At 47.0% G+C, this 13,397-nt stretch overlaps 1 protein-coding gene across 3 annotated transcripts in view; it reads right to left on the bottom strand.

Moving 5' to 3' along the window:
• The window catches only part of NID2 (nidogen 2), a 58,547-nt gene that overhangs the window by 10,562 nt on the left and 34,588 nt on the right, over positions 1–13,397 (bottom strand). For 2 of the 3 annotated variants that reach the window (XM_027569933.2, XM_027569935.2), the window contains exons 9-13: positions 11,430–11,573; positions 10,601–10,729; positions 9,572–9,715; positions 2,070–2,189; positions 1,085–1,315 (exon numbers count right to left, since the gene is read on the bottom strand). In XM_027569933.2, coding sequence (XP_027425734.1) covers positions 1,085–1,315; positions 2,070–2,189; positions 9,572–9,715; positions 10,601–10,729; positions 11,430–11,573 — 768 coding nt within the window. The remainder of the gene's footprint in view (positions 1–1,084; positions 1,316–2,069; positions 2,190–9,571; positions 9,716–10,600; positions 10,730–11,429; positions 11,574–13,397) is intronic. The other variant, XM_027569936.2, reaches the window with a different exon arrangement.

Raw genomic sequence — 13,397 nt, 5'->3', positions numbered from 1 at the left:
GGACAGAGAGGAACTAGCAGTGTCACTGTGGAAACAGGGACATACATCGGAATCAAGCATTACCAATTTTTACCTATATGCATCTTAGAAGCACTAATGTGCTGGCCATAACGATATTATTGAAGGGATCAAAACTGGTGGTAACTCTCCGGCTCTTCTTACTCTTATATGTGAAAAGCCAAAATTAGTATTTATCTTTGTCAGTAGTAAAAATGGACCTCTGAATAGCAAGCTCATGGTTTAGGAATTATTTTGTCTAAAATGGTATCAAATCAGTCCTATGTTCTTCATAATAAAGTTCTGCCCACTCTGAACAACTCAGCAAGGAACACAAGTCCGCCCTGGCATGAAACGTGAGCACTTGACCGCCAGGCCCCACCCAGACGGGGAGTGCTCGCTCAGAGAGTAACAGATGAGTTCACTGTGAGCATCTCTGGCCGCATGGGCTAACACAACAGGTTCCTGCACCTCTTCTGACGGTGGCCGGGGCAGGTGGCCTGGCATGTTCCCCATCCACATGCCAGGCCTGGCTGGAGACAGCTGGGGCGATCGGCTTAGAGCAAACCAGCTAGACCCACCCCCAGGTGTCCTACCTGTTCTTCCTATCAGTACTAAAACGGCCCTCATACTGTTTGCTGCAAGTCGGAAGGTGGAGCAAAGGAATAGGAATATGGGCAGGCAGCCTTCCTTTTGGACGAAAGGCCCGTCTGGCAAGATCATCTCACTCCAAGACCTCCCGAAGCCGCTGTAACAGATGCAGGGCAGTGGCCTCAGCCTGACCTACACGCTCAGTCTCCACTTCCAGGCTTGTCCTGGACAAGCGTGAGGCCACAGTCCAGCATGCGGCAGTGATCACATGTGTACCTCCGTCCGTCCCTGTCACAGCAACGTGCACACAGGTGTGCACAGACCATTCCAGTGTTCCTAGGAGGAAGGAGCCGATGACAGGGCGGACATCGGCCCAGGGTCTGCTTGGTCTGGGCAGGGGTGATCATCTGCCCCCCCCCCCCCCCGAGTCAGCACGGTTCTGCTTCTCGAGCCCCAGGCCGAGGCTGGAAGCGGTTCTCTTCCCTGACTGGCTCACCTGGTGGTCTGCAGTGCGGCGGCATGGAGCCCGGGGGAGTCCGCGTGCCGGGGACTTCGCGGCCGTCGGGGTCCACGCACCAGCAGAAGCCGGTCATGCCGTGACACTGCAGTGGCAGGAAGCGACCCTGCTCATCGCACTGAGGAATGTGCAGCCGGCTGCCGGTAGAGGCGTGCTGAGCCTGCGTGTGGCGCTGCTGCTGTTCACAGGGTTTCAGCCCTGAGGAGGGGTCTTCCGAGGCCGGGGTAAAGGAGATGTACAAAGGAGGAATAAAAGACACGGCAACCCATCCACTTTTACCAGCTAACTTCAAAGCTCCTATCCAAGGGGTTTTTTGTTTTTCCCTTCGTGTACTTGGACAATAGCATTGCATGGGGAAAAATAGCAAGGTACTGAGATTTTGAACTCCCGGATTCTTTTAGTTCTGTCACTATCTCCCTAATTCTCACAGTTCACCCTGTCCTGAGCTGACTCCCCACTGCTGTCTGGGTAAAATGAAGAACCACCATGGCTTCTGTCCAAACATCCCAAGAGACTTGGGAGAAAATAAGTAAAACTCTGTTCAGCCCCTGAAGTCCAGAATTTAAGTCTTGAGAAGCTCCGAGTCAATGGCAATCACTAGATTGCACCGTGCTGGCCAAGACCTCCTAGAACAGTCATGGGGGCTGACTACCAACTCACTAGTGCATACGGCTCCTGTTTAGTAAGCTTGATCTCAGTACTTTATCTCAATCACACTTACTGAGGCAAAGCCCATCACAAAGGGAGCTGACCACAACGGGTGGGACGCTAGGTAGGGCAACAGATGGGTCATACTCCTGGCCTCCCAGAACGCTAATAACCAGTGAGCTCTCAGTAACAAACTAGGCAGCTAGAGGGAACAGGAGAAGCCCTGGTCTGCAATAGGAGGGGACTGAAGGCCGTAGAAAAATCGCACTGAAGGAGTCAGGGTTTTCTGTGCCTTGTCTGGCTCTCCAAACCTTACCTGGTGTGCACTGAAGTCCATCCCCATGGTAGCCAGGGTGGCATCGGCAGGAGAAAGAACCAGGGGTATTGTAGCAGGTAGCCGAGGGGTGACATCTGTTTTCCGAGCACTCATCGACATCTGCGGAGGCAGGAACAGGGATGAGGGGGTGGGGGAGGGAGGAGGGAACGGCGTGACTTCACTGCACACAACTGGGGCTACTACACGGCCTTAGTACACGTGGGTCAGTGGCAAGGGGTCAACCTCAGAAGACCTCTGGACATGAGCAGGACTATGACGACAGCTAAAGGCAAGCTTAATGTACAAAGTTGAGGGTGATGGGAGTTAAGAATGTGCAGTGTGGTTACTTCCAGAAAAAAAATATCCTGCAGTGTATTTCTAGAGCATCTTTCATCCACAGTGAATTCCAGGAAGTCATCACCTTTGAACTAGCCTTTAGACTGTAAATCATTCACTTCCTTTCCGTCCTGCAGCAGTGAATGTGTGTAACAATGGCTTTGTTCTTGCCCTGCTGGCTAGGCTGTCCCTCTAGCATGGAGATGCAGATGCAAAGCAGCCGGAAGAGGCTTCCAGGGCTTTTTCAACTAAGGTAGAAGCACGTTCAGTCTCATGCAATCAGGGTCCTACTATCTACAATGCCCAATCAATCAGAAATTTTCTCTACTTTCTACCTTTAGAAGAAATAGAAAGGTGTAAGAAAAATATCAGTAGTTTTGAAACAACACATAAAAAAATCTAAATTTGTTAGGCTTATCATTGTCAACAATTCAGCACCCCCCCTCCACACAATACCAGAAGATTTTCATAATTCTCAAAACTGCAACATCCTGGAACTTCAAATGCCAGTTTATAGTCCTTTTATTTACTGCAATCAGAATGTGCCGACATTAGCAAGGCTCTCCTCCCTCTCCCCACAAAAAACCTCTGAGGGTCAAACTATTAAAACCAATGGCCAGGGGTGCCCGGTGGAGCATAGGACTCTTGATCTCGGAGCTGTGAGTTCGAGCCCCACGCTGGGTGTAGAGATTACTTCAAAATTTAAAAAAGAATTCTTAAAAAAAATGCATAAAACAAAAGCAATGGCCAATGATTAAGCAATCTGCAAAGACAGGAAGTCTTCCAGAGTAAAAGGAAGATAAAGGGTGTAGGTCTGATCAAGTCTCAACTGAAAATAAAAGAAAGCAGTCGCCTCCACAAAGATACCCCAAAAATGATTTAAAAAGTGTGAATAGGAAAAAATGTGGGTTGCGATGATCAGTGTGAAACCTAGAAGTCCCAGAAGTGAATTGCATCCATTTGCTACAGCCCGCAGCAGACACATAGAACCCAGGATGCCGGAGAGACGGCCTGAATGTGACGTGAATCAGCTGGGGACAGAGGTGGCTCCTCGCCCAGCCTCCCATGCACCCGGTGAAATCTGCTCTAGGGCTGTCGGTACCAGCCTTGTTAGGACCATGCTCTCACCGAGCCCCTTTGCCATGGCTCAGCTCCTCTCCCAGGTGCTGGTGAGCGGACATGCTGGATGTGAAACCCAGATGTCTGTTCACAGGAGAGGAATCTCTGACACTGTAATTAGCAAATTCACATTCTGTGTGTCCTCAGTCTTGGGAAAGTTTGGTCGAAATAAATGATTTCCCTTAAGTCCAAAAGAATCCTGAATGCTTGACACAACCAAGTTCAATGCCACCCAGAGAGGCTCTGCCCAGATGAGCAGCTGGCCTCCCCGGTTACCTTCCTGTCCACCTACAAAGGTGGGAAAGTAGTTATGCATTCATCCGCAAAGTCAGAAACAAACCAGGTTTTCTGGTTAGCTCCTCAGTTAACCAAAAGAAACCAAACAAAACCAAGCACAACAAAAACCCTATCTCTGATCTAATCAATATGGGTTCTCTATTGTCGTATTTAATTATCCCTGAGTTTGGCTGTCTCTTCAGAAGGACAACCCCAGTACCTAGCTGGATGAAGCTGGTGGCGACCCAGCTCCCTGGGCCTGCAAAACGCTGTGAAACCAAAGCTGTAAAAATGAACATCCAGCAGGAAAGTAATGCAGGAAGTTAAAGCTATTCGTAATACATATGCTAAAAGTACTTCTCAGGCTAACAGGAACCCCAGGCAATGACAGGAAGCAGGAATTCCTGAGACACAGGGCCTAATTCTAGAACCCAGGGATCAGTTTCTTGAGATTATTTTTGAACTCAGAGAGAGGGGACGCCCCAGAACTACCAAGTTAACTCATGTTCGGAAAGCCTATGGCCTAGGAATTCTGATCAGAGTGAAAGAGCAGGGATCCTCCCCACAGATACGAGCGTTGCAGGGGCGGGGGTTAGTAATGGGTATAGATGACCAACTGGGAGATGGAAAGCATTACAAGTGAGGAGCCCCCATCCCCTAAGGGCTGGAGGAGGTTAAGTCTCCCCGAAGCACAGTCCTTGATGCCTCCTTAAAAGACAGACCTCCCACGGTGACAGAAAACAAGCCTGTCAGCCACTCCAGGGCCTGAGCTCAGAGCAGGCTATGACTCCTCCTCAGGAGTGCTACTATGACTCCTCCTCAGGAGTGCTAACACTGTGTGGGGGTTTGGCGGGAACTGGAGCTTTTGAGTAAAGAAGGGGAGCTCCTCCCTATGTCACAGGATGTTAAGTGTCAGGACAGAAAGCATAAAGACTTTCAGCCCCTTGGCAAGGGAGAAACTCCTTGTTGTACCACTGGGGGAGGGAGCTGCCATTGATGCTTATCAATGTCAGGGGTCTTTAGGAGCTGTCAGGACACTGAGGTCAAGACAACAAAGTTTAAGGCATAGTAGAGCTCCTTTGCTATTCAGATGATGAAACATGGCTCCATCTCAGCATAATTCTCCATTCTATTACCTATTAAACTGGTAAAAAAAAAAAAAAAAACTGTATGGAAAATGTGTTAAAATTCTCCATTTTGAATTCATACTTTGGTGTTTCAACACTCTTCTCACTGCCCTCCTTCTGCCCACACCCAAAACCAGGTGAAGTCCCTTTGAAACAAACCCAATCACCGGATTACCAGATTCTGGCTCCCCCCAACCCACCCCACCCCACCCCCTTTGCTTCCAAACCATCCAGTGAAATTTCCAGACCCCAGTAAAGGCTTCCGCCCACAAGTTCTCATTCCCCACCTATTGAATCAAGCACCTGACTGGTTGTGCCGCCGTGTGGTATGCGGTGACCCTCTCTCTGGGACCCGTGAGTGTAAGAGACTCCTTCCTTTCAAGCCCTGCTCTCTTTTCCTGCAGCTGCACAGACTTTACCATACCTTACCTAACCTCTCCATTCTTAGAACAGGAGACCTGAGAAAGACTACTCCACGTACCTCTTCTCATGTCCCTCCTGAGCAGTCAGGGCTCTGAGTGACATCCCACCTGTTCAACTCACACTTGCTCCTCCCTGGAAAGATCCTAACTCAAGACAATCTGCTTTTGCACCTAGCAAAGTCACCAAGATCTAGGAGGACCAACAGGCCTGAGAGACATTGGCTCACTCCAATACAAGGTTGAAATCAACCCTGAAACCGTTGAAACCGGGGTTGATCGAGGGAAGCTGGAAAAGATTTAACTCTACTCTGGTAAAAGTAATTCCTGCTGGTGACTCAGACTAGACTAAGAGCCCAAAGCCAAGTCCAGTCTCTCCAGGGAACTCAGTTTTTTTTTTCCATTTATTATGTTAATCACCGTACATTACATCATTAGTTTTTGATGTAGTGTTCCATGATTCATTGTTTGTGCATAACACCCAGGGCTCCACGCAGAACGTGCCCTCTTTAGTACCCATCACCAGGCTAACCCATCCCCCCACCCTTCTCCCCTCTAGAACCCTCCGTTTGTTTTTCAGAGTCCATCGTCTCTCATGGTTCGTCTCCCCCTCCGACTTACTCCCCTTCATTCTTCCCCTCCTGCTATCTTCTTCTTTTTCTTTTTTCTTAACATACGTTGCATTATTTGTTTCAGAAGTACAGATCTGTGATTCAACAGTCTTGCACAATTCACAGCGCTCACCATAGCACATACCCTACCCGATGTCTATCACCCAGCCACCCCATCCCTCCCACCCCCCACCACTCCAGCAACACTCAGTTTGTTTCCTGAGAATTCCTCATATCAGTGAGGTCATATGATACATGTCTTTCTCTGACTCATTTCACTCAGCATAACACCCTCCAGTTCCATCCACGTTGTTGCAAATGGCAAGATCTCATTCCTTTTGACGGCTGCATAATATTCCATTGTGTATATATACCACATCCTCTTTATCCATTCATCTGTTGATGGACATCTTGGCTCTTTCCACAGTTTGGCTATTGTGGACATTGCTGCTATAAACGTTGGGATGCATGTACCCCTTCGGATCAGGGAACTCAGTTTTTGACAAACTGGCTAGAGCAAACCCCCACACCCTTTTATTGCTACTTTAATGGAGGAAAGAAAAATACGTGTGCTTCAAGAATGCATGCTTTCCACAAAATAGAGCCTTTATCTCTATTTTTCTCGATTTTGCTCTTTTCTCTCTCTCTCTGTGGTCAGAGACACAAGCACACTGTGGCATGCCTTTAAATATGTGCATACGCACACACACACACACACAAACACACACACTCTTAACATACTTATCCTCCAAGTCGCCTTCATGATTAGCCCAGACCGATTTAGGCATGGCATAGGTCTTTAGGAAAATGACTATTCATTTTCTACTCTTCCAGTCTGAAAAGCTTAAATGGCAACTGATTTTGGGAGGCAGCCTCTAAGGAACCCCAAAGATCCCTCCCTCCTACTATTTGTAACCTTGTGTAATCTCCTTCCCTTGAGTAACTTGCATCTAACTTCCACTTTGCTCGCAGACTTTCTGCTACTGGCTTTGAGGAAGTAAGCTACCTTGTTCAAGGTCTATGTGTCAAGAAGCTGCAGGTTACCTCCTGGCAACAGCTAGCAAGGACCCGAGGCTCTCTGTCTTCAAGGAACTGAATCCTGCAGTAACCATGTGAGGATCTTTCTCCAGTTAGGCCTTTAGATGAGATCCCAAGTCTACCACACCCCTTGTAGGATCCTTTAAAGCAGAGGACCAAACTAAGCCATTCTCAGGCCCTTGACCTGTACACAATAAATGTGTATTGTTTTAAGCTGCCATACTTGGGGGTAATTTGTTATGCAGCAATAGATAACTAATACACTAGGGAGGCAACTGATGGGTTTGGCATGTTTTCAAGTTTGTGGGTTCCAGAGAAAATCCCAAAAGCAGAGAAGAAGAGATTGAATAGGGACAATTAAAAAATGGCAGAAATCAGCAAGAAGGCAGTAATAACAATGAATGGCATTATTCCAAAGTCCTCAACATGGAAAAATGGCCAGTTTCAGGGTCCTAATATGACCCCAAAGGTAATCAAAGTCTTACAGGACAAGTAGAAGTTAAAAGAAGGAAAAGAGAATGATTCAGAAGGGATTAGGGCAAGAAACATCAACTCAATTAACATTGATTATTAACACTCATCACATCTAGGCTGCAACTAATTTCAACTTGTTAACTTTAAACCAAAGACCTGAGGAGTTAAATACCTTGAAAGCACTCTCTCTGCTGTCCCGAGCAGCCAGATATTTAAATATGAAATTCTGACAAGATTTTGATTCTCCATGTAGTCTCATTTCTTAGAGCCAGTAGTGTGTTAAATGAAACTGAATGACAGGGGCACCTGGGTGGCTCAGTTGGTTAAGCACCTGCCTTCGGCCCAGGTCATGAGCCCCGCATTGGGCTCCCTGCTCCGCGGGAAGCCTGCTTCTCCCTCTCCCTCTGCCCCCCACCCATGCACACCCATGCACACACTCTTTCTCTCAAAATCTTTAAAAAAAGAAAGAAAAAGAACTGAATGACAAAGTTCCATGAGAGTGGAAAAAATATTATTCCCACTGTGAGAAATAACAGAACAATGAGGAGTTAGGGCACCTCACACCTTGACCCGCACACCTGTGGAGGCTACCCTCTCTCTGGAGAGTCCTGTAACAGATGGAGCTCTTGGGCTGGTCAAGTGAGAGAAGCATCTGTGAATTCCAAATCTACCTCGGTCTAACTGGAGAAACACTTGAGCTCTAAAGCAGGGGGGTGTTTTTAGGAGGGGAAAAAAAAAAAGAAAAGAAAACAGGGCTGAACTGAGCCACTGCTTTGGGTCATTTCAGTATAAACTGTGTTTTTAAGAAAACCCTACAGCAGAGCTTCTGCACAACAGACGTGGAAACATTAAAGAGACAGTTCAGACAATACCAAATGGCCAGTCACATCTGGGAAGGAGAGGACGGCTGGCTGCCCGGACACATTTGTTCTGTCCATAACATATGGCTTCCGTCTGCTGGTTCACAGACAGCCTCTCCAAGGAAACCGAAGGGAGGCGACGTGGGAGGAAGATGAGAAGCCAACATGTGGTAAAGGAGGGCGGGGTGTGCTATTTAAGCTCCTGTAAAGCTCCGAGGAGTTACACAGCTGTTCCAGCAAATCAACTCAGGGTGCCCAGGTGTAGGGTGGCCTGGCCAATGCAAGCAGCCATTTGAAGAGAAGGGGGGAAAGCCTGTGTTTCGGGTTCATAATCTCCAAACAGACCCTCTCCCCACCATTCTCTCCCAGTGTCTCATTTTACCATAATTTGGGGGTATTACTGACAGCATGAAATTGAGTTTCAATTCCATCATGTCACTGGATACATTTTGAAAACCTTTAGTGGGTTATGCAGATTTGCTAAATAATCTCTGTATTAAAGTACTACTAATCCCGGTTTCATGTACATATATACCCAGAGAATTATATCTACTTTAGTAACAACGTCTTGCATCATTATTACTATTTAACCAGGTTAAATTTTAACAGTCCGCATTCCAGTTTAGTGATTTTATTAAATACTGTATCAAGCCTTAACCATCATAAACGTCTTTAGATTCTGGGAGAAAAGCTGTGAGTGCTTAGGTATGCGTTACTATTCTTTCAGAACGGTAGAGTTCTTTCTCTCTCTCTCCCCGGAGAGGAGGAAGGGAAAAAATTAGAGAGAAAGCATTGCATGTATGTTTACAGATTGCTTCAAATGCCACTTCGACCAGCGGGATAGCAACTAAAAGTCAGGCATGACTGGAAGTGCCAGATTAAGCCATTAACCAAAGACACTGAAGGATGGAGACCTCCCAACAGGTGAGTGGGCTTTCCCAAAGTTCCTCCAGCCTACACAAGCTCCCAGGAACAGGAGGTTACAAGCTGGCAGTGGCTTCCTAGTGCTCCAGGAACGTCTCCACCAAGGACAACCATATATGCTCAACAGTCTAGTCCAAGGGAAATCACCCTTGGCTCTGCTTTTTGACTCAAAGGACAGCTTTTCTCTTGCTCTTTAGACAAGTCCAAGGCTGTGTGAGTCAAGCAAACGAGAAGTCCTTTTGAGAAAGGTTCGGGCTATGTGAGGGTGTTGCATCCAAGGCAACTTTCCAGAGTCACTGAGGCTGACAAGGTACTCACCAGTACACTGGGACCCATTGCCCGTGTAACCAGGCAGGCAGGCGCAGCTGAATGTGCTGCCTCCATGGTAAATGCACCGGGCCTGGCCAGCAGGAGCACAGGAATGACTGCCATCCTCACAGGGGTTGGGAGGTGGGGTGATCACTGAAAAGAGAAGAAGGCAAGGACGTCCAAGAGTTCAGACCTGCGAATGGGTGAGACTTGATCCTCACAGTGTGATCTCCACACCAATAACATCAGGACATCTGAGGGCTTCAAAGGCCCCATCCCAGAGCCAGCAAATCAGAATCTGACTTCAAACAAGATCCCTAGATGGTTTGTATACATATTAAAGTCTGAGAAGTGCTGCTTTGGGTTTGTTGTTAAAACACTAGATATGGAGATCAGTCATTAAAATAGTCCTTGATTAAAGTTTATAACTCACCAGAACTACACACACACACACACACACACACACACACACACACACACACACACACAGTTTCTATGATCACGGCTACTTTTTCATCTCAGTGGGTTAAAAAGTGTATTTTCTCTATTATCATCTGGCTCTACCAATGGGATGAATCTGGAATCCTAGTTCTTTTGGATCTACTTTTAGGTCCAAAGATGTCTTTTTCTTTACCCTAGAAAGAGCTTTATCACAGAGGGTATTCTATACCTGGGTATGTGGAACAAGCATCTTTGAATTACAATCCATTCCATTTAAATTTGAGAAATATTTTACTTCTATCTAGAACTGGTGGTATTAGAGGTTCATAGTCTTGCTACATGATTGGGCCAAATACCAAGACACACGGGAATCCCAACTGGGTGAACACCTTTCAATAACTCAACACCAAAAGTATCTATTTAGAGGAAAACCACAACACAGGGCTGAACTGATCCACAGCTTCGGGTTATTTCAACGTAAACTGTTTTCTAAAACCACATGGCAGAACTTCTGTAGGTCAGAGTGGAAACATTAATGAATCAGAGAACAAGGCTCAACGCCACTTTGGCCCAAAAGAGAAGCGCCTTAGCACTCACAGATGCAAGTGTGCTGGTCATCTGCAAACTCATAACCACTCCGGCACTCACACCTGTAGCTTCCCGGCAAGTTGATACACACGGAGTTGGGGCCGCAGCGATGGAAGCCGGTGGCACACTCATTTACATCTAAGAAGAAATAAGGACAGAAAAGCACTGCTTAAATCAACGGTTCCCCAAGTGGCAGGTCTGAAAACCCAATGTTTTCTCACTACCATGATGCTCCAACAGAACAAATAAATTCGTCGGGGGGGGGCGGGGATATGTCAAATTGTAGTATTTCTAAGCATCAGACGTGAATGCATGTTGCAGGATAACCTTCAGATAATCTTTATCTCAAGTCATTCAAGTATATAAGTCACAGGGAAAATATTTGAATATTCTGAGAATTCTTTAAACAGTAAAAAATAAAACCCACTCAACATTTAAAAGAAAAACACACTAACAATTTTTCTTTTAGAAATGTAAAGAAATTTCTGTCGCTTGTGGGGATGTCATGGGTAAAAGGAACACAAGGTCTGAAACCTAAAGATAACCAGAAAACATGTTTTCATAAATATAAGAAGTACTACAGGGTTAAAATGACCAAACTTGAGAACTCGAAATATGCAGGAATTGCAAATACATGTCTTCTTTTCCCAGTCCCAGCCCCAAATACCCACCTCCAACCTATCCTCTCAGTGTGCTCTAGGATTGAAATAGGAGCATTTAGGTTAACAGCTGCTAAACGTGTCTCGTGCATCAGTAGAGATCCTTAAGCAGACGCGCTGGTCTTCTGTTAACACAGAGCTGGAGGACCCCGCGAACGAACAGGGCGCACACAACTTACCCACACAACTGCGTCCGTCTCCCTGATACCCAGAGACGCACTCGCAGGTGTAGTCTACCCCTGCCCCTGGGTGGCAACGAGCCCTCGTGTCACATGTGTGTCTCCCATCGTAGCAAGGATTCACACGGATGGGGTCTGAGTCCCCTGCATGAGTAGAGAGGAAATAGATGACACAAGCACAATCTGGTTGTTACAGAGAACGGCGCCGATGGGAGATCGAGGACTCCTCGGGATGGCCCACATATTCATCTGTTTGGGGGCGCGCCTGGCGACCTTGCTAAATTTTTAATACCCCGAGCCGGGCTAGATTATTTAAGTCACAGTATTAAATTCCACAACGGCCTCCTCTCGCCTACCCTACAGACAAGTAACGTTTTCTTGCTTACAGTAGGCTTGTGTCCAGGGAATGAACACATCACATGGCATAACTTGATCGTAAAGCGCTCTCACTCGATCACCTCGTGTGATTCTCAGGATGACTTTGTGAGGTGGGCTGTCATACCCATGATTGGTAATTTTCACAGATAAGTGAGAGACACTGGAAAAATTGCCCCAGCTCACAAAGCCAGGAAACGGTACAGCAAGAACTCACACCTCAAATTTCTGCCTCTAAACTGGGCAGTCTCTCACTGAAATTCACTATTTCCTAGGTCAAAATTTAATTACTGGGAAAATCTTGCCTTTTTTAAGGTTTGGAAGACTAAAGAGGGGTGATTTTTGCAGTATTTACGTTTTAGGATTAACCTTGCCACAGATCCATCCATCCACTAGGTATTGATGATGCTTAACATCTGAAATCTTCCCTAAAAAGTTTTGTTTCTGGATAGAGCACAGTAGTGATGCTTGTTGCAAACCTGTTTGCCAGGCACTGTTCTAAAACCTTTTATATATACCATCCCTTTAAATCCTCACGACTGCACTTGTGAGGAAGGTATTACTGTCTTCATTTTTACTGTAGCACATAGAGGCCAAGTGACCTGGCAAAGGTCACCCAGTCAGAAGAGGTGGGCGGAGCAGGGGTAAAGAGCCAGGCTGTCTGGGCTTTCCGCCACTTTGCTACGGCCACCACCAAAGGAACTTCATAAAGCTAGCTAAGCCTAGGGCACAGATGTGATGTGGGAAAGGACCCCAGACACAATGAATCCATTCACTGGGCAGTTCCATTCACTCCTCTGATTCCTCGGGTGTAAAACAGGAATAAAGATAATGATCATATCTGCTAAAACTGAGGAAAATAAAGAAACGCTGACATGATATATATGAGAGGCAACTCCCCCTGTGGACAGGCCTACCCAGTCCCTAGGGACGACGTTCTTCCTCCTCGGTGGGACCCCTGCTCGTCCTCACTTGGTTTCAGCTTTGTCTCAGTCCCTAGAATTAATTCTGATCTTAGATCTCAAAGGTTTCAGGAGCTTCACCCAAACCTCCCAGGCTTCACATCAAGCCATCCCAGCTACCAATGGGGCTTCGTCTAAGTCATAACTTGAGCTTCTGCCTTGGATTTCTGCCTATGCCGGAGTGCCTGTCTTGACGGCCAGCTCAGCACACCCCAAGTCCTGCCTCGCTCTCACGGCTCCAGGGACCAGCATCCTGGCATCAGTGGACACAGTGGCAGTACCGCCTACCTTAACTTCCTAGTACCACTTCCTCCTAGGTTCCCTCTCACATCTCTTTAGCTCACCCACATCTCCTCACCGCTCTTACCTCAGGCAGTTGGGCCTTGCACATGTAACTCCTAGTCTAGACCCAAGTGCTTGCTGCTGTCACCTGTGTCAGACTGGACTCCCTCCCTGTCCTTCAGGATGTCCAGCCACCTCCCCACAGCTTGCCCCACTACCCACGTGGACCCTTCCACTATTCTGTGTTAGTCTGCTGTGAACTGGGCTGCCTTGGCTGAGTCTCCAAAGGGACCTCCCTGCATTCTGGTAAATTCCTCCCATTGCCTTAGAAGACACCCCCACCATGTGC

Source organism: Zalophus californianus, chromosome 6, assembly GCF_009762305.2.
Source record: "Zalophus californianus isolate mZalCal1 chromosome 6, mZalCal1.pri.v2, whole genome shotgun sequence".
In the NCBI taxonomy this organism is placed as follows: domain Eukaryota; kingdom Metazoa; phylum Chordata; class Mammalia; order Carnivora; family Otariidae; genus Zalophus; species Zalophus californianus.
The sequence above is the reverse complement of the archived record's forward strand: the minus strand, read 5'-3'. Positions and strand labels throughout refer to the sequence as shown.